Source organism: Charadrius vociferus, unplaced genomic scaffold, assembly GCF_000708025.1.
Source record: "Charadrius vociferus isolate BGI_N301 unplaced genomic scaffold, ASM70802v2 scaffold65, whole genome shotgun sequence".
In the NCBI taxonomy this organism is placed as follows: domain Eukaryota; kingdom Metazoa; phylum Chordata; class Aves; order Charadriiformes; family Charadriidae; genus Charadrius; species Charadrius vociferus.
The window spans coordinates 1,710,261-1,730,751 of NW_009649293.1; the positions used below are offsets into that span (position 1 = coordinate 1,710,261).

Genomic DNA, 20,491 nt, shown 5'->3' on the forward strand with positions numbered 1-20,491 from the left:
ATCTATTGCATGCTCAAAATTTTCAAAGAAATGATTCTTGCTTGAGTGGTAAAAAATTGTGGATTAAACTTAAATCATTTAGATTTGATTGTGTGTGTGCGTGTTCATGCAAATAGACACCTATTTGGTGTCATGACTTGCTGATGAATTTTTCAAACCTTTGAGTAATAGATTTTCAAGCCTATTTGAACATTCTCAAGAAAAGATTTAATTTATGAGAAAGGCGCTATTTATTTTTTTTTTTGGTTCTCCAGCAATTTAGAACTATGGGTTCTCCTCACTCAGTCATAACTACACAGCTCCTGGTGGAGTTTTTCATTGGTTCCTCTCCATATCAAACTCGCAATTTACAGGCTTCTGGCTTCAGTGGGAGTATGGAGTGGTACAGGCCAGACTGGGGAGGGGAATTTTCTATACTGAGAATTTGGCACAGCTTTTAGATAAGGATTTTGCTTCACAGCAAAGTAGAAGCTACTGTGACAGCTTCTCAAATCTGATTGTCCTTCAGAGAAGTGTTTTACCGTCTTCTAGGGGGAAAGCATAATCGCTTAGCAGAGACCTGAAGATTGCTGTCCTCTAGGGTGTCTAGGGATGCTCTACAGTTCACTTCAGGTTCCTTCTGGTTGTAAAAAAAATTTGATCCCTTCAAACTTTTTCCCCCGGATGTCCTCCTAGAGTAATCATTGACAGCTACAGCGCTGTGAGAGCAGACATACTACCACTGCTTTAGAAAAGAGAGAGAGAGTTGAGGTAAGTATAATTTCACAGCACCTCAATCCTTTTTAGCTCATCTTTTGGCTCCTGCTAGGTTGTAGAAGTGTGTTCTTCATTCATGACCACCTCATTTTTTTGGTGATTACCTGACCTCATTCAGCAATTCTGCGTGGCCCCTGGGCGTTCCCAAAAGCTGGTTTCACTTCAATTCCGTGTCGTGTAACTCAGAAGGGTTTGGCCCTGCGAGTGAAGGTCAGCCTGTGCCCTCTGGCCCCAGTGCCTGGTACTCCTGGGCACGTCTTTTTTTTTTTTTTTTTTATAACTGGTGTTTTAGGTGTTGAAGACTAACAGTAAGAGGTTTTACAATTCGGTTTGGTATTCAGCTTCACCTTTCCCCACCGACCCGATCTCAGCCACCGCAATTTTTTCAAGAAAAGACCAGTGTGAAAGCTGGTCCCATTTTCACTAGAAGAGGAGATTCTCGGAGCACATGCTTTCCTGCATCCAAAACGGAGAGTTTCAGTGTGTTTTGGATATACAGCAACCAAAGGTGTGCAGGTTCACAAACGTGCTTATTCTTCATAAACACATGGACCAATTCTGAATGATCAATCTGGATGTTATGTCGTCATTCTTGATTGCTTGCCAACAGGACTAAAGTTTTACATTTTTTGAGCCTGTTCTTTAGTGTTTAGTATACATGTGCAAGTCTTTGCTGAGATGAAATGTGATTTTAATAGAAATCAATACTGCATATAATCATACAATTTTATTCAAAATTGAAATGTTGGGGGGCAGTTGGGAGTTAGAAGGGTTTTTAGTAAATACCTGATGGAGCTGTTTGGAAACAAGCTCATTTTCTGTTCCACGAAGTTTTTCCATTTCTTTTTCACTTGAGCTGAAAATAATCTATTTTACAAAGAAATCTCAGGAGACTTATAAGTAGATTTTTGATTAATATTAATTATTAATATTTTTATGTGGTTTATTTTTTACGTATTCATAATTTTTCAGAGAATTCAAATAAATTGTAACTTCAATGCTAGTGTTTTACTGCTTCTATTCTGCCTCTCTTCCTTTGATTTGGATTACTAACACACCCATTATCTATGTTTTAGATCCACTAATGCATTATTTAGAGTGTAAAAATGTAAATTCTTCTGGACAGCAATTTAATCAAATACATGAATCTTGAATTTGATTTGGCTTTTCTAATTATTCTCAATATGAACAATTATGCCATTTAAATTATCAGTCATTGTTATCAAACTAGTTTGAAATATAATGTTGCTTTTTAAAATTAAAATTAATTTTTTAAAATTAAATCATAGAACCTTTATTGAAAAGTATATGCCTTATTACAGTTTTTTATTGCTCTTTATTTTTTCTAAACAGCATCTGTTGTATCTTTACTTTCCCCAACTTAAGACCAACATTCATGTGGTTTTCGTGAAATCTCAGAGGTTAACAGTAATTCCTGCTACTAAATGTAACTGGTGATTTCCAAGAAGCTAGCGGGTGTCTGTTGGTTTGTGGTTTTACAAAGGACGGGTGAGGCGTGCAAGCCCGTTTTGGTATTTTCAACCTGTCAGAGATATGCCTCTGCAGAAAAAATGAAAACTTTGCTAACTTTGCCCCCAAAGCAAAGTTTGCAAATCCAGTGCAAGAAATTATCACGTTAAATAGTTGTGACAAATATCTGTCACAAGCAAAGATGTTTTATTAGTGCTGAATTATGCATATTAACAATGCTGCAGTCTTCAAAGTACTCTACCCAAATGTATCACTGCATGCAGTGCTTTAACCTGCAAGCAAGTTTTCTTTGTGTTGGAATACTTGTTTAATAACCATTTTGTAGTGAACAAAACATTTACAATGTAGAATCAGATGTAGCTGATTAGACACAGTCTTTGATCTTCTCATGTGCGGTATTTTATTTACTTGGATGTTGTAAGACTTTAAGGTGTATGGTGGAAAAAAAAAACAACAAACAGGTCAAAAAAAAAAAAGGATCACCTGTGTCCTTGGTTTAGATCCAGGATTAATAAATGTGTGTTATTAAAATTTGCTAGCCAATTTAGATGAGGTCTGCTAACTGAGTTTAACAAGAAGATAAAGTCTCCTCAGTTTAATTTCCTGTGTTAGGTCTGCATCACAGGCTGCTACTGACTTCAGAGACCACTTAGTGTGGCTTAATGCCAATCATTAAACCAAATGATAAAACAAAACCTGAACAATATTGACGAGAAAAAAAACCCCAAACAACAGAACACCAAAACAAGATGAAAAAAACTCTTTCAAAGCTCTTTTGAGAGGATATAGCTGACAACATCCAGGTGAGCTGAGAAAGATGCACTCTCAACTGAGGTAATGGCAACCAACGTGCTAGCACAAGAATAGCAGTAGTCATCACATAAATCCAAATTTAGGGTGTGTTGTAGAAAAGCTCAAAGTGCTTCCACTTCAAAACTGGATTTCTCCAAATCAGAAAATGGGAAAACTGTCTTTCCTCTGGGTTGTCATTTCAGGATTCTCTGTAATTGAGGATTTGCAGAGGGCCATTTCCCCATCACCATGGCAGCTGGAGTGTGACTCACTCCTCTTTCTCAGCCGGAGCTTTTCTTGCCCATCAGGAGATTTTTCCAGAAAGGTGTCTTCCAGAGCTGAATAACAGCTCCTGAATAAAAATTTTGAGTTGTGTTCAATTAAAGCTACTTTATCTGAACTTCAGAGCCTTACTGAACCTGGAATTTGGTGAATCCTGAGGCACCTGCTTTGGTGCCCTTATGATTAGTTTCTCTGCAGTTTGAACATTTTTCATAAATGGCAAATAACCCTGAAGTTTCAAGGGCTGACATAAGCTTCTCCTGCAGAGAGAAGCACCGTCGCTGGAATTCACAATTTTTCTGCAACTTTTGGTGTGATTTTTAATCTGTTTGTGTAAATTAAGACATCAGCTGCTCATTAATCCACAGCTCAGAAACCTGTTCCTTAGACCCTTTGGTGTGGTTGCTTCACGCCTGCAAGGTGTGCAGTTTCCAGCATTAAAAATAAGTTCAAAAAAGGAATATTTAAATTCACCTGCATGCTGGTTTCTGACATAATAAAAATGCAACACTGGAGTGAAATACCTTGAGTTGTCCAAAATTACTGTGCAATAACTAAAGGTATGCAAAGCATCGCTACAAAAATGTGTATTAATATACGAGAAGGAGTGGAGCCATTTGGCAAGGAGGTGACTAGAAGCTGGAGCATCCAGCGAGGAGGGGGCTGAGATTTTGGGGCTCTCCAAAGCCTGCGGCCGCCTCTGCACCTGAAGGATCACCCTCCCACCCTGTCTGTGCCTTGTGCTGCGTGGGGGCAGAGTCAGCAGCCACAATAACAAGAATTACTTGAAAGAGGGTAGTGATGTTCAGTGTAAAACTAATGATGGTTTCCAAAACTCTTTCCTTCCTTATTTTTTGAATTTAATGTTTATAGGAGAAAAACTACTTCTGCTCACGTCAAGTGTTTGTTGACAGTAATTTGCTGTTGATTTTTTTCCATTTATTGCATTTATCATACATCAATAGCCCCCCCCCCCAACCCCCCACCCCCCGATTTGAATAAACCAACTATTTCTATACATTTTTAAATGGCAAAATGACTGAGGTGAGAGTCAGAAAAATCCCTTTGAATTTTGTTTTTAAAGCTGACTTTCTTAGTGACAGGAAGTTTGCATCCTGTAGGAATAAAAATGAGAAAAAATTGTAGCACAGCAATAGATTGTAAGGGTTTGTATTCGTCCATTGATATTATTCTCTATGTAGTTAAACACTCGGTTTAACGTTATGGGTTTTATCCGGTATGGCTTTAAAGACATTTCATGACAGAACATGAGCGTGGAAAAACAATTGTTATGGACGTAACAACAACTGACTTAAAGAAGTCAAAGACCATAAAAATCAATAGAAAAATCTAACTTTAGGTGATGTTGGACTAGGTTCCAGCAGGCGAAATGTTATTGTATGGACAAATTCGCTAGGGAATATAGCAGGAATTGAGGTCAAAATGTAATCACCCAGAATGTAGCTCTTCAGGGTGGATTATTTTATTCTGCCTCTGAACTGAAACATCTCTTAACGGTAATAAATCTCCTTATCCTGTGCTGGGAGTGTATTTGCAATAATGTACCAGAATAAAGATCCTTAACAGCCTACTCACTTTTTTCATATGACTGTTTAAAATATTCTGTGTTCTTTTCCCCAACATGCTGACATAATTTTATTTTCAGTTAGAGGTAAAATGGCCAACTGGAAACAGTGGTAGGTGACAAGTGCTAAACCAAGGGTTTGAAATCTAACTGAAACTGTACATTAAAAAAAAAACAACAAGGAGAGAGAGAGAGAGAGAGAGAAAAAGCATAACAGGTAAAAGAGCCCGAAATTGTAGCAAATAAGATCAAAAGACCACAGCTATAAACACCTGTGAAAATGGCAGCTATCTGTGCCATCATAGTTTGTTAGAATTTCATGTTTGATTTTTTTTCTTTGTGTTTAGCAATGATCTATTTAAGGTGATTTCCACTGCTGCAGTTCAGAAAACTTTTGTTGAACCTTACCTATGAATTGCAATTGAAGCACTTAACAATCAGTCAACAGATTTTGTGCCAACCCCTGTAATGTTAGATCTCTTTGTACTAACATTGTTCCAGTACTATAAGGTCAGCATTTTTATACAAATATAACAATATCATTATTAACTCTCTTCCAAACATACTACATAAAGTTGACTTCCATGTGTATATTCACCTTCTCATATGTGAATGAAACAAATAAGTAATGAATAAACAAGATTTTGTGTTGGTACTAATGCACCTGTGCAAGGGAGATGGCATTACTCTAACCATGTGTAAAGGTACAAGTTTCATGCACAGCAAAGGCCTTGATCTTTTCCATAGAAAATAAAGTGAATATACAATGATCTACTTTGGAAGTTCTATATTTCTTCTCCCTAAAACGTCCCCATTCTGCCAGTCTCCTACACTCTGATAGTAGTTCTTTCTGAGTTTAGTTAGAATTTTTCTATCTTTTCTTTTGATTTCACAGGAAATAGCACAGCCTATTTTAGAATTACAGATAATCGGATGCTGACCAGCAGAGAGCGAAATGGTATGCAAGCCCATCACCAGCTTCTGTCTCGGGCAAACAGCGACCAGGTTGCCCATCTCTGAGGCCAGGCTGGCGGCCTTACGGGGCAATGAGTAGAGTTTTGTGCTTCTATTCTCTCTTGCAATCAGTGCGCGCTACTGCTACACTCAAAAGGAGTTAATTTCTTTGTAGAGAGGTTCCCCCACAGAAGAAGTAAAACGTATGTTTTGGTGAAGTCACTGGAAATGCCTTACCTGTTAGCTAACAATGCTAATGATAAGTTTTGTTTTGTTTTATTTAGTTTTATTTTGTTTCCTGGGGTTTGCATTAGATGTATCGGTACACCAAACATGACAGCCTTTTTCAAATGCAGCAGAAGGTCATGTAAGTGTCAGAAATTTCTGTTAGCAGAAGTAATTAACACTGTCAAATTCTTTTCAGAAAAGCAGACTGAGAACTATTTAAGATGCTTTTGATGCTACCCGTCCTATACAAAGAATGTCTAACATCGGAATGACAGGAAATCTGTATCTTTGTTCTCAGAAGAATTTATTCACCATTTGATGAATTAAGTCAGCTGCCACATTCTGTAGATTATTATATATATATGTTTTTTGAAGCAATAGAATTTCTACTTAAACAAAAGGAGGACACATATGTATTCATCTTGGGCTTAGTAGAAAATATAGTTGATTCAGTTGTGAAAAAAAAAAAAAAAGCCCATTGAGACCAAAACATAATATCTAGGAAATATCGTTAGCCATCATCTACAAGAGAAACAACAAAAATCAGTGCACAAAGCTCTCAATCCCGGGGATCCAGGAACAAAATACAACTGTCATTTTATGCTTTGAAAAATAGTCGAATAAAAAATACTAATGCTATATATCCAGGTTTCCCAACGCAAAATAAATATAGTTAGTAATGGATAGAAACGTTACTACAAGGAAGATGGTAGGTACAATTTTGACCTTGGAGATCTTGATCCAGACTATTAACTTGAATAGCTCGAAACCTGAAGTTGTATGTGCGACAGCACAGTGTGTGCACGAGGAGCCCTCTCCTTTAGCTCTGTAAGAATGAGTTGCCTGCAAAATCAAGGTCTCTGGTTATTTCTGATCAACCTAAATTCAGTCAACCAACTGTTTAAAATCATGCCAGCAAGGTTTGCCTCAGATTATCTGTTTAAATTCCTTCCTGTCTAATGCATCAGATTATTATTGTAAGCCTTTGAACACTTGCACATCAAATACTCAGATCACTACCTTTTACAAAAATCTCTTTCATATTAACAAAAAAGAAACAAAAATTCACTTAAAAATAGAAAGACATAGTTCTAAGAAAAGAAATATCTGCAATTTTTAACTTTGGATGGTTGAAAATGGGTTATATTTCAAACTGGCAGGGCCTTCACACATGATTTCAACTAAAGGGAATCGAACCCAGCCATAAAAATAACAGCATAGTATTTTTAATTGATAGCAGAATCAATACGTTAGGATAGTTGTGTTAGGATAGCTGATAAGCCTTTTTTGAGCAGGTATGCTACTTTATAGGCATTTTATGATTCCTATAGATCACACACATAATTTAAAAAAAAAATCTGCCAGAGACCAGTGCCTCTTGTTATGAACACATTAATGAAACATAAGTCCTATACAGTCAAAATAATTTAATTAAAAAAAAATCCTCATAAAATAACATGTGATGATACTTTAATGGGTGCTCTGAAGCCCTATAGGTATAATTAAACTTTCCAGTTCTTAGAAATCTGTGAACATGGTTGCAGGCTAAATTTCAGAAAATAAAGAAAAATCTCTGATACTCCTTCTCAAACTGAAGAGACTAATTGAGAATATGACTCACTGCTGCTTTATATCAGTATAAATATCATTGATTTCCATGGAACTACATTAGCATAAACCAGATGTAATATGTCGTAGTGAATCAGGCAGGAGTTTATGGTACAATTGTGCTAATTCTACTAAAACAAATGACTGCAGCAGATATTCCTCGGTTCCATTAATTTACAGTTGTCTGTGATACCTTTCATGAAAAAGCTGTATTGTTTTGTTGGGCTTTGCCTAAGTAAATGAACTTCTTTAAAGCAACAGTATGCTCAAGAAACATCTGTTCTAGGTTTTAGTAAGAAAGGAATTTTTACCTGAGGAATTCCTATGTATCAGTATATGGGGGGTGCAGAGTTAAAAAAAAAAACAAAAAAAAACCCAACCTGCCCTTCTCATGAGACCCCACCTGCAATACTGCATCCAGCTCTGGAGTCCTCAACATAAGAAGGACATGGCCCTGCTGGACTGTGTCCAGAGGAGAGCCACGAGGATGATCCGAGGGCTGGAGAACTTCTCCTATGAGGAGAGGCTGAGAGAGTTGGGGCTGTTCAGCCTGGAGAAGAGAAGGCTCCAGGGAGATCTTATTGCGGCCTTCCAGTACCTAAAGGGAGCCTACAGGAGAGCTGGGGAAGGACTTTTTACTAGGGCATGTAGTGGCAGGACGAGGGGGAATGGCTTTAAACCAGAAGAGGGCAGGTTTAGATTAAACATTAGGATGAAATTTTTCACTTTAAGGGTGGTGAGGCACTGGAACAGGTTGCCCAGAGAGGTTGTTGAGGCCCCATCCCTGGAGGCGTTCAAGGCCAGGCTGGACGTGGCCTTGGGTAACCTGGTCTAGTGGGAGGTATCCCTGCCCATGGTAGGGGGGTTGGAACTCGATGATCTTCAAGGTCCTTTCCAACCTAAACCATTCTATGATTCTATGAGTCTAACCTCCAAAACCAACAGATTACCATAATTCATTACAATAGAACAGAATTTTATTTTTTTCTTTAGGTTTTGTTGTTTCTTCCATTTCATTGCATGTGTACAGATTTGGTAAGAGGTAGTTGTTTTTACATAGTTTCTTTGTCCTTCTTAATCCCCCTCTCCAAGGTAATTTCTCCCCCCTTGATTGGGGAAACCTTTGTCCATTATTTGTTCAAAAGTGTACTAGCAAATATTTTCTTTGTTTTCTATTTTGAAAACCTTTAAGCAGTGTATTTGTAGGGGAAGAGGTTGCTTCTTTGTTCTGAAGTATGCTCCTTTTGAGGGGCAGTTGAAATCGTTGGGTTGGTACCTCTTAGAACATTCAAAACAAGTCAAAGATCAGAAAGAGGAAAAGATAAGAAATTACAATGCTTTTGTGCCAAGGTAGTTATCTGGAAATCTGAATACAACCCTTTCTGTGTAAAGGACCACTAAGTCAGCAGGACCTTTGAGTAGGAACTACCTCTGCTTTCCCTGACCTGCCATACCCAGGTATGACCTGGGTGTCCTTGGCTGCATTTCTTCAGAACACAGTGATGAACCAGAGCAAGGTAACTCTTTAAAAAGACAAACCTCAAATCTGATAGGTGTGACAGACTAAATAAGAGAGCTTGAAAGTAAGTCTTCCACTGAACTCTGTGTCCTCATGGGAGCAGGCGTCTCCCCCGGTTCTGCTGCGAAGCCTTTCCGCTCCACCTGGGTGAGCAGCCTCCTGCAGCTGCTGCTGTGCCCATCTACGCCAGCCTGTGTGTCTGGTCTGCTTTGGGATCCCATCTCAGCTGCTCCCAGCTACTCCAGACAGCACCTGCGTGGCCAGCACATGGCTTCCTGCCCCGTCTCCTCCTCAACGCCAGACTGTACGCAGCTCATCTCAGCAGTGGGGCAGGGGGGAGCCCAGCACCACCGGCCTGTTGCACCACCACCCACCCCCACCCCTTCTTTTTTAAAATTAAAAAAAAAACACCCCAAACCAAAAAACAAAATCCCCAAACAAACAGAAAAAGCAATATACAGAACTCATCAAACTAGAAATAGCTGACAAAACAGTTATCTGATTTTCTGCTTTTATCCATCATCACTACCAACTCAAGGATCTTTGGGTTTGGCGTTTGGTGTTTGGGCTGGTTTCCCTTGGTTTTGGATTTCTCTGGGTTTTTTGTGTGTAGGGGGGAGATTTTACATAGCATTGGCTGCTTGAAAGAGATGTGCATTATCAGAAAATTATTAACTGTCACTTTGCTGTTTACCAAGCTTTTTCCTAATAAAGGAGCACAAAAAGAGCTAATGAAAAAGGAGATGCATTCTTCGCTAGGAAAGCTAGGCTGTGTCCGGTCCTGCATGCATCAACAAAAAAGGTTAAAGAGGCCATATACGAAAGACGCATTGTTTGCTCTCTCTAGCTTTCTCCCTGGATTTTGAAGGCCATTTTAAAAGTCATAAGCTTCTTTGCCATATAAAAGTTACAGATCTTTCTTGGAGACACGTCTAAGCTGGCAACATCTTATAATTGAGGATAGCCTCAACCTTAAGTGAACCATCTCTGCAGGAAGTTTTCACATCCAGGCTGTGTTTGAGGGTATTGTTTAGGAAACAGCTCTGTAACCTTCTGCCAGCAAAAGAAAAAATCCAGCAACATTAAGTTCCTTAAACTGACTTTAAGCGGGTTTTTTTTTTAGTAACATAAAAAGAGGAGTTGAAGCAGGAAGAGGATAATTCAGGGAAAATGATAGGTGTATGAGAATGGTTGTGCTCTGAAACGGGAAGGTCCATTTCCCATCCCAATGATGGATTTGTGTGAGAACCTTGAAGCCTTTCTGCTTTCATTTTTCTCTCATTAAAAGGAAACTTTCAGGTTTCTGCAAATAATACCGCTTTTTGGAAGCTAATAAAATCAGAGACTTCAACAGGAAGACAAGAACTGAACTGAAAGAAATAAGCACAGTCAACTACACAGTATTATTACATTAAATTCTTTGAGACTCAAATGTAATTTACAACTTTCCTTTGTGAATTAATTTCTTGCATGTCTTTCAAACTCTGTCTTCCATGTTATTACTGGATGAAAATGCATAGAGTAATTATCAACAAAATGTGAACAGAAATCCATTACTATCTTTGTATTATAAAAGTAGAAGAATTTATAAAATATTTTTAAGGACATTTTTGATACATTATTGACCTAATCAGTGGCAGATATTTACAGTCAAGGTCACAGAACAGAAAAGGTTTAAATAGAAGAAAAAGGCATCATGATAGCTTTTGTCATTAAGCTATCATGTAAATAAAAATATAAACCAAATAAATTAGCTGGATATTTTCTTGGGATTATTTGTTAAGGGTTTCTCTCTTTTTCAAGTAGACCAACTTGGATTTTTTTCATTGCCTTCATAATTACCTTCAGTTGAATTTTTTTGTCATATTTTCCACTTTTGTTTTATTCAAATAGACAGAGGAGCACTTTGAATGACTGTTTTAAGGATTTCCCCCTCACACGCAGACACGCAAACTTCACTAAAGTTCGGCACGTTGTCGCAGGTGAACTCTCCTGCTATGAACATGTCAAAGGAATGTTGCTTATATAGGGGACTTAAAAAACACCACAAACCTTATCTCTTACCAACACACCTTTTGCTTGAGAGTCGGCAGTAGTAGTGCTTTATGGTGTTCAAAGTTTGTTCAGTAGTGGTGTTTCTTCCACTTCCTTAATCAGATCTTTATACCATTAGTACCTCTCACCATTAGCTTACTCTGTTACTAAACATGGCTTTTCTATGTTCAGATGGTATACATTATTCATTAATAATCTCCCTGAAAAAAGCTGTGAAAACACCCTTCCTGTATCTCAACACTTAGTGTTATCTAGCCTTTGGATTACAGCTGGGGTTTTTATCACCAACAGTCTTCAGCTTCCTGACCCATTCAGGTGTTCAGGGTTATGTTAGGATGAGTATCCAGTTAGTGATCCAGTTCCAGAAATGCAGAAACTTAATCCTTTATCTAAAGATTCCTGAATAAGTATCCTCTTGCAAAGACTGATTTTTTTGGGTCGAAGCATTTCATCATAGAACTATAATTTATATAATGTAGCCTCTTGGAGGCCAGTATGTTTAACAATTAAAAATTATCACGAACTTGAGTATGTAGATTATATTTTCTTTACTTTTCAACATTTGGGAAAGCCTTTTGGATTATTTTTTTTTCCTCTCTGAATCTTCTTTACCATTATATCCCCAAAATGTGATTGTATTTAATTCACAACTTTTTTTTTTTTTTTTTTCTCTTGGAAGGAATATCTGGCTTTAACTTAACTTCTCCTCTGAGATTAATGAATACATACTGAAGAATCCTATCCATTATGTTACTAAATCAGGCATGCCTATAGATTAATCCAATATGGGGGGCTTTATTGGTTGAATTAGATTGGATGCAGAATAGGAAAAAGTAAATTGAATTATTGTGCCTTTATCCAGTTGTACCACTCAGCCATCCTGCTTAAAGAAACGCAGAATGGTGAATGGAAAAAGAAGTATTTTCCTTGATGGTACTACACTGGCAACAGGGGGACCCTCATCCATAGAGAAATAGGGAGTTAGATCACTTAATACTGAACTATTCTGGGTTGGTTAACCTAGCTTCTACGGGGTTAGAGATAACCTACAAGGATGATCACACCAAGTGAGAAATAGCTAAACCCTCCCTCCTTCCAGCCCATTTACTTCATTATCTTCACTGGAGACTCGCTGAAACTAAAGAACCTTTTTGCCCTGATCATTTTCTAGTTGGTCATGTTTGTAGGTAAAGAAGTGGTAGCTGGAGTGGTCTTCTTTTTAGCTGTCTCCTGCTTCACTGCACCACCACAGTCAAAGCCTTTTATTTCCAGTGGTAGCAGCAGCCTGCACATACATTTGCCTCTCTTTCGGCACTATTGCTACAGGCCTATCTGTTAAATCTTAAATATTAATGAGTCATTAAAAAGGGTATTAACATACTATGCTGGCCCTATATGTATGTCTTATTCTTCACAGTTTTACAGCAATTTCCATTAAAAAAACTCATTACAGAGATTATTGCGACATGCTTTGAAACAGCAGCATTCATTACATATTATCTATGTATTGAAGTTTGGGAAATTAATGCACCAGGAAATGAAATGACTCACCCAGGGTCACCAAAGATGTATGTTCAAGTCATGATTAAAATCCAAGCTGTAGATCTCCATTGTGTTTACTGCACAATCTTTTTTGCTCTTTCTTTCTAGTTTTTGTTTTTTTTTTTTTTTTTTCTTATGAACTGCATCCTACAGTTGCACATTCAGCTGGAAAATTCCACCGTGCTGCTTTTGTTGCCAAACTGTAATTGGCATTTAGCCAACAATTAGTCAAATACAGCTTGTTTGTCTTTGTGAGACTTCCCTTCCTTTGCTTTGAGGTTTAGAGGATGGAGAGAAAGTGCGATTACTGGGAAAGAAGAGCCAGTCTGTGGGTACGGTGGGCAGAGAACCCAGGAGACAGAGCCCAAGGAACTGCTCAAGTGATGAAGTGACCATGAGATGTGCTGCTGCTGCTGCTCTGAATCTCTTATCCACAGATGACCAGAGATATGTGGATTTTCCAGCTTTTCAGTGCTGGGGAGGTAGGGAGAAACAGAGGTTAGAGGTATGGAGGAGGTACGAGGAGAGACTGGAATGGAGTCCTTCCCTTACGCTCCCTGCTCTGATACATCCACTGCCCAGGAGGGCAGGGTGGAGATGGTGTGTATTTCTCTTTTTATTGGTTATATCTTCTGTAAAAAAGTAATACTTTAAGCACATGTCTGCTCCCAAAGTATGCCATTAGAGTCAACTTTCACAGTGCCTACAGCTTTCTGATCTGTGACTTGTGGGTGTATTGCCCAGGTGTCTACAGGGGACTTGTACTGGTGTCTGGAGGGGACTTGTACTGCACCCTTTAGAGGGAGACCCAGTAATTCTGGTTACAGGCAGCTTTTTTCTATCAGGTACGACAAGGGACCCTGTTCTTGGGACTAGCTGACCAAGAATCCCTGACATTTGTAGTCACAGTGTCTGTTGTACAGCAAATAAATATTTTTAGACTACATATTATATCATCGATAGTTAGTCATCATGTGGGGTTGGGCATTAATTTCTTGACTTCTCTTTCTCTTTTAATGCCAGATGGAGAGAAACGAACATGAAATTCAGAGCAAAAAAATTGTAATTTATATTTATATACAGATGAGTAAAGAATAATTTTCATTTAATAGAATTTGTCTTCATCCTGGAGACTTCCTGAATACTTCATCTTAGTTTTAATTAAAGAAAACAGATGTGTAAAAAAAATAATTTGTAATAACAACAGTAAAAAAAATTAACTTATGTTTATCATCTTTTTCATTCGACTTTTTAGATTTTTTGGAACACCACTCATCTGTAAACTACTATATACGTATATAGCCTGACATAAAGAATAGTATTTCAAGTTAGAGAGCTACTTTGCCTTTTTGCCTCATTTGCAACTGCAATTTGAGAACAGCTAGCCGCTGAGGTTCAAGATTTAAATGTGGGAACCATATAGATCCTGTGTAGCTGGTTCAAAGGCTGCTATGCCACACAGCATGCATGAACTGGACCTCTTCAGCTCACAAGATCCTTTCTTTTCCAATACAAAATCTGCAGTTTAGTTTCCAAAGCTTCCCATTTCCTGCTTTTCTTATCAGCAATACTTCTGTTTCCTGAGACAAGCTTAATGCAAGTTAATCTTTTGATCTGTTTGAAAAGATAACTTTGTAATGCAAATAGAACAAGACTCAGTCTTCAGCTGAATTCTCTTCTATTTAGATTTTTACACTAGACATCAGATGGACTACTGACTGTCTAGGTGTACTTTGCGAATCCAGACAAGGTAGAGCAGAAATAAGTGCAACTGCAACAATGGAGAATTACAGACCTAACTAGGAAGTGGCAAAATGGAATCCTTGAAAACATTCAAAATATTGTACTATCCTAAAACATGCTTAGTTTAATAGAGGTAAATATATACAGATTTTGATTTACACACAAGGTGTAGCACCGTGGGAGGACACTTAAACAGATCTAATGCTAAGTTCTGCTCAAGCTTGTGCAGGCTATTACTCACCTAACATATTAATCTCTGTTGTCAGCTTTAGTTCAACTTACATTTGTTTATTCTTTTGAGAATTTTAGCCAGTTGACTCAAACTTAGTTTCAACTTCAAGTCAATCATGTTGTTCCAATTTTAAGGAGCTCCATAAACCTTTGCCGAGGTGCAAAAATGCTTGCAGTTGTCCTGAGAAAAATCCATAAAAGATGTAAGAGTGTGGCTTGTTTTGACAAATTTCAACATGAGTCACGAATGCTCAGGATTCTTACACCTTTGAACAAGAATTTTCGAGCTGCATAATTTTGATCCCAAAATACTACCTCATGTCATGTTATCACAAATAAAATTCTCAGACCTTAAGACATTACTTTCTATAACTAGTTGCAGAATTATGACCTCTAATATACAGGAACTGTCTTATCCTCTCTTTACATTTTATATTCCCTGAATAATAGATAAATATTGAACTGCAGTGTCAGAAAAATTGAGAAATTCTGTTGATTTTGTATACATGGATATATGGAAGAATTTTGTTTGCTTCTGCTGATGAAACCTAAGGATCCCAGCTTCTTCAGTTGTCATAGTATTAATGCATATTGCTAGAGATTCATTAGTAATGCAAACTACTAGTAATTAGTAATGCAAACTACTACAAATGAGGTGGATTTTGATACGAATTTAGTCTCTTTGTGGTGCAGCTGCACCCAGACCTCAAACCTGGTGTTTCTTAGAATGTGAAAGTAAAAAGCACATGATGTTTTTCGTACTTCAAAAGTAAAAAGATCCTGTGAGAAGGGCACATGGTACACAGAGATTGGATAAAACCATGTCACACTCCAGTCACTGATTCCAGTGCTCTTTGAGATGAACCACGCAGCTCTCTTTATTGCTGTTCTCCAGCTTTGTGAAAGTAAGGTTGTTTTCTTATTCCTAGCTAACGCCTTTCCTTTTTTTAATGCATCATGACAGATCTGATTACAATTCACAAATCTCTTACTGTGGGATTCAGACAAATTTTAACTGTTCAATGATATCCCCAAGTTAGAAGTAACAATAACATCTAGAGTTTGGGGTTCTTTTAGTGAACTCTTTCTTCAGTGTTTTGCTTGTAGTGCTGCCAAGGTTGTTTCTGAGTTTTTCTATAATTTCAATTTTCAATTATGTTGATTCTGAAACTGAACTTCTGTGTGTGTTTTAGCCAATGTGGAAGGAAAGGTTGTGGATTCAACTGTAAAACTTAGTGAGAAGATGAAACTGGAATGCATATATCCAAAAAAGGCTGTGATAATCCAGACATCCTGGATGAAATTTAATGTAACTCATAAGGAAAATATAGCTGTCTTGCATCCAATCTATGGCATACATATTGAAGACAAGTACAATGGAAGAATTTATTTTGAAAATGCTTCCAGGGAAGACAAGTCCTTATCCTTCATCAAGAGCACTTTGGAGGATGTTGGTCTTTACTTTTGCTCCATTGTAACTTACCCAGATGGAATTTGGGAAAAGGTAATAGAAATTATTCAGCCAGGTAAGTAAATCTCTATTTGTTTTTTAAACTTCTGACATAAGCAAAACAGATATCCAGGTCAATTGAGGGAGTATCTGGCATTGTAATTTTTCTTTTCAATTATATAGCATGCAGAACTGGAGTAATTTGGAGAAAAGACCTATATTACTTTGAGAAAACATTAGTTTAAGAGAAGTGGGAAGTAAGGAGGGGAACTGACGGAGACGGACAGATGTCACAGCAGCCATGTATTACATGTCAGACTTCAGGTACTAATGGTCATTGTAATGGCAATATTTCCATTGGGAGAAGGTTCTCATAGCATTTCAACAAGCTATAGGATGTCTTCAGAGGATGAAACTGCAATTAGCCATGAAATTACATGAATGAACCTTGCAACTACCTATGGAATATACTATATATTTATGCTTATGTTCTATGGTGAGGGTACTCCTGGTCTGAAACTAGGATTGGTTTGTTTTGTTTTTTTTGTTTTTTTTTTTCCTAAACGTCTTCTGTGCTTGCTTTTTCAGGAACAAATTAACCATTTAGGAATGGTATGGCAACAAAAGGGGAGGGGGGAAGTAGGGAAGTTTAAATGAAGAAAAAAGAGCTTTTCTTTAAAAAGAGACCTTTTTAAAAATGGAAAAAGAAAGAAGGAAAGAGAAAGACCCAGTTATGCCTGTGTACTTTCTGTGTAGCTGCCCATGTACTCTGCAAAGGCTCTGTCATCGCCTGACCACCCATCCAGTTTGGTTTCCTTTCCCACTCTATAAGAGGAGAAAACCCTTTTCTGGCATTTTTCCATGTATGCCTATTCAGCATTAGTCAACTGACAACTCTGGTGCAAAGTACCAAGCTTGCCTGATAGAATTCCTTAGAAGATCATTATATACATACGATAGAATAACCTTCAAAAGATAACTAGTTTTGGTTATTGGTTTGTTGATTTGATATTGTGAATGTAGAGATAATCTGTTCCTCTTTCCAATGCTCGAGAGTGAAAATAGACTTCATTCAATATTTTATTGTATTTCACAGCTAGGAAAGAAAGGAGTTGAAAGGAAAATTCAGTTCCTACCATTTGAAAGACCAGAAGATAAAAATAACTGTTCTTTTCCTAGCCTGATCCTTCTGAGTCTTCATTTCAACCTTATTTTATCTACACTTCTGTAATTTCAATGTTACAATGAAACAGTGGACCTGACTCTTGTAGGTGATATCTGAACTTCAAAAATTCAAGGTATATTGTTCCTGTCTTCACCAATGAAGTTTTTTAAAACTTAATTTTAGCCAGCACATTTGTTGATGGCACTGATGAAACAGGATTCCCAATCTGTCTTCCTATCTCTGCTAGCTTTTTATTAGCAAACATCACTGCTCACCAGTGCAGAAATTAAGCCACACACAAGTTATTGCCCTCACTTTGAAAAAATATAAATAATATTATTCTGTCTCCCTTAGATTGTGTAGTTAGATAAGATAGTTTGGGCCTGAAATAATCTTCCCCATTGTGGCCCATTGTCATGGCCATGTAATTCAGTCTTTCACATGTAGAGGGAATGTCCTACTCATGAAAGGGTTGAGTGGGTTCCCTCAGGGCTGCCTTTCGGTCCAGGTCAGAGTTCCTCAACTGTGATTCTTTTAGTGTCATCTGTGAATGCTTGTTTTGCTCTGGTGTCTTTTTTATTATGTAAGGAATAACATAACTGCAGTAGTAACTCCCCAGTTTCTTTTTCTCTGGCAGTCCTTTTAGTGCACAGTAACTGTGTAATAATGTACCTGTAACTGTAATAATGTAAATGTAACTGTAGGCATTAGAAACATACTTTTTGGTTGCATTCAAATAAGCCAAGATCTGGAAATTCAGGTTGCTGTTTACAAAAAAGAACAGGCAAACTAGATCTCTTATGTGGTTTGGTTCAACATGAGTTGTGGCAGTGCTGAGCCCTTATTCACAGTGGGTTCATTTTCTGTAAAATCCTAACAGTTAGATGCAGTAGAGAACTGCAAGCTCATTTAGTCCTTTTCCTGGCCAAGGCGGTAACGATCCTGAATGTACTGGCTAGGGTTAATCTGAAACGATGCAAGAAACAAGGCAGTCACTTTCACATGGGCTTCAGTCCAGTCCACTTGCAAATTTCAGCACACTGTAAACCGCACCATGTGAGATTCAGTATTCTTAGTACGAAGGATTTCTCTCTTGGTTTGAGAATGTTAAAACACAAACCTAAACCAACAGCAACCCCCCCATTTTTCAAGTATAACAATTTAATCCTACTACAGAGGGAGATAATAATGTTGAATAGAAATTAATCCTTTTCCATTTAAAGAATCAAGGTTTCTGAGAACAGGAACCATCAATCCTGTTCAGCTCCTGATAGATGTGCATAAACGTGATCTTTACATACACTGATCTGAAGAGAATGAAGTGTATCAGCAGTGAAGATAAAATATTACTGCTTCAATCTGTACTGCAAATTAAACGTTATTAAAACCTGAGTTTAGAGAATGTATTTATTTATATAGTAGTTGCAGTAAAACTGTTATCAGTCAGGTTTTATCTTACTTTACTTGCACCTTCATCAGTGCTAAATATTTTAAACTCCCTGGATGGCATCTTGCTTTGATTAAATCAACAGTAAACTTCAAATTCATTTCCATGCAGCCAGTATTATAGCTTTCTGCTGACACTAGATATATAATTTTTCTTCTTTGTTGTCCAACCTGTAAAATTAGGGTTTTTTTATTCTGCACTAGGGAAGAAGCTCTGAGAAAGCTGAGTGTTAGTCTTATAATTTCACTGCACACAGTTCTTGTTCTATAGGAGTAATACACACAAATAGTTGAGGTCCTAGAAAATGAAGTGGTTTTTAAGGAATCTAATATTCTGTGCTCTAAAGAAATCTTGCCAACCAACTAGAAAGATCATTTTATAGGTAATTAAAACTTTTTTAGTTATGTTGCTTTCTTTGGCTGGGATTTAAGATTTATCGATTCCCAATAGACATTACTTTTCTAAAAGCTTTAATTTACTCACACTACCTCAGACAAATAAACAACTCACTGCAAAATCCATTTATTCTGTTTATAACAGTTAATCAACAAACATTTAATAGACTTTTCCTTTTTTTAAGGAATTGCATAATGCCTAACGCTTTGCAATTTATGGTTTTAGTTTTAAAGATTAGTTGGCTAAGCTAAAGTTGTATCTGTCTCTAAATGGGTGCAACTTTGTGGTCACATAATATTCAACATGAAACGTAAGCTTGTTCTAGTAAATTGGCAGAGGTGAAATTAAGTTGATATTACTTAGATTTTTGTCTCAATCAAAACTGAAGCCTGGTCTATAATTTAATTTGCGCTACCAGGGCATTGAAAATTGTCAGGATTTATCTATACTGACCTGTTACTGTGGGACCTGGAGACATTTCTGCACCAAATTAAGTAGGTAAGTATGCCATTGAGGAATCTGCAGTGCATACCTCGATGAAAACTGGCAACAGAATATAGATATAGAAGTTATGATTGGCTTTTAGAATTTCCATTGAATGGAAATAGCGGAAATAAATAGAAATAATGCCATATGGCATTATACTTATGATGGAGATCCTTAACTAGATTAAAATATAAGGCAAAATGTTCTTCACACAGCAGTCATATCTACTGGCAGTTACATAAATTTGGACAAAATATCTGCATTAACTTTTCCTGGCTTGCAAAACAATGAATGTTTCTTCACTCAAACTGTTCAAAATTGTTCTAGTGCTTCATTCTTGGTAAACAATAGAGGTCATGAGTCTGATTCTGCTTTCCCATGTTCTTTGTTTTTTTAAAACTACAAATACAAAGTGAATAAAATTGGTATGATTCTGACTTGTCAACATTTTTCATTTGCATAGTTTGAAGCCTCAAGTGCTGATGCTTAATTAGTCAATATTTCAAGTAGTGTCTAACGGTTATAGTAGTGTCACTACATCCAGCAACTCCAGTGTCAACAAGACCCTAACACTGCAAGATCAAGCAGTTTAAAAAGTTTGGGGATCATGACTTGTTTTTTTAAACAAAAACACAGAAAGAGAAGAAAGAAGTCAAGTATTTGAAAAGCATTAAATGTTTTTTTTTATTAGTATTTTGACAACATCTCTATTTCTTTCCCTTTAGAGTAAAGGCATCCTTATAAATAAAAAAGTCCACTGT

The 20,491-nt window shown here is 37.2% G+C and overlaps 1 protein-coding gene across 1 annotated transcript in view; it reads left to right on the forward strand.

Annotated features, from left to right (window-relative positions):
* The first annotated feature begins 15,645 nt into the window (after positions 1-15,645).
* The window catches only part of CD226 (CD226 molecule), a 29,672-nt gene continuing 24,826 nt past the window's right edge, over positions 15,646-20,491 (forward strand). The window contains exons 1-2 of the mRNA XM_009889076.1: positions 15,646-15,691; positions 15,974-16,312. Of these exons, the coding sequence (XP_009887378.1) occupies positions 15,646-15,691; positions 15,974-16,312 (385 nt within the window). The remainder of the gene's footprint in view (positions 15,692-15,973; positions 16,313-20,491) is intronic.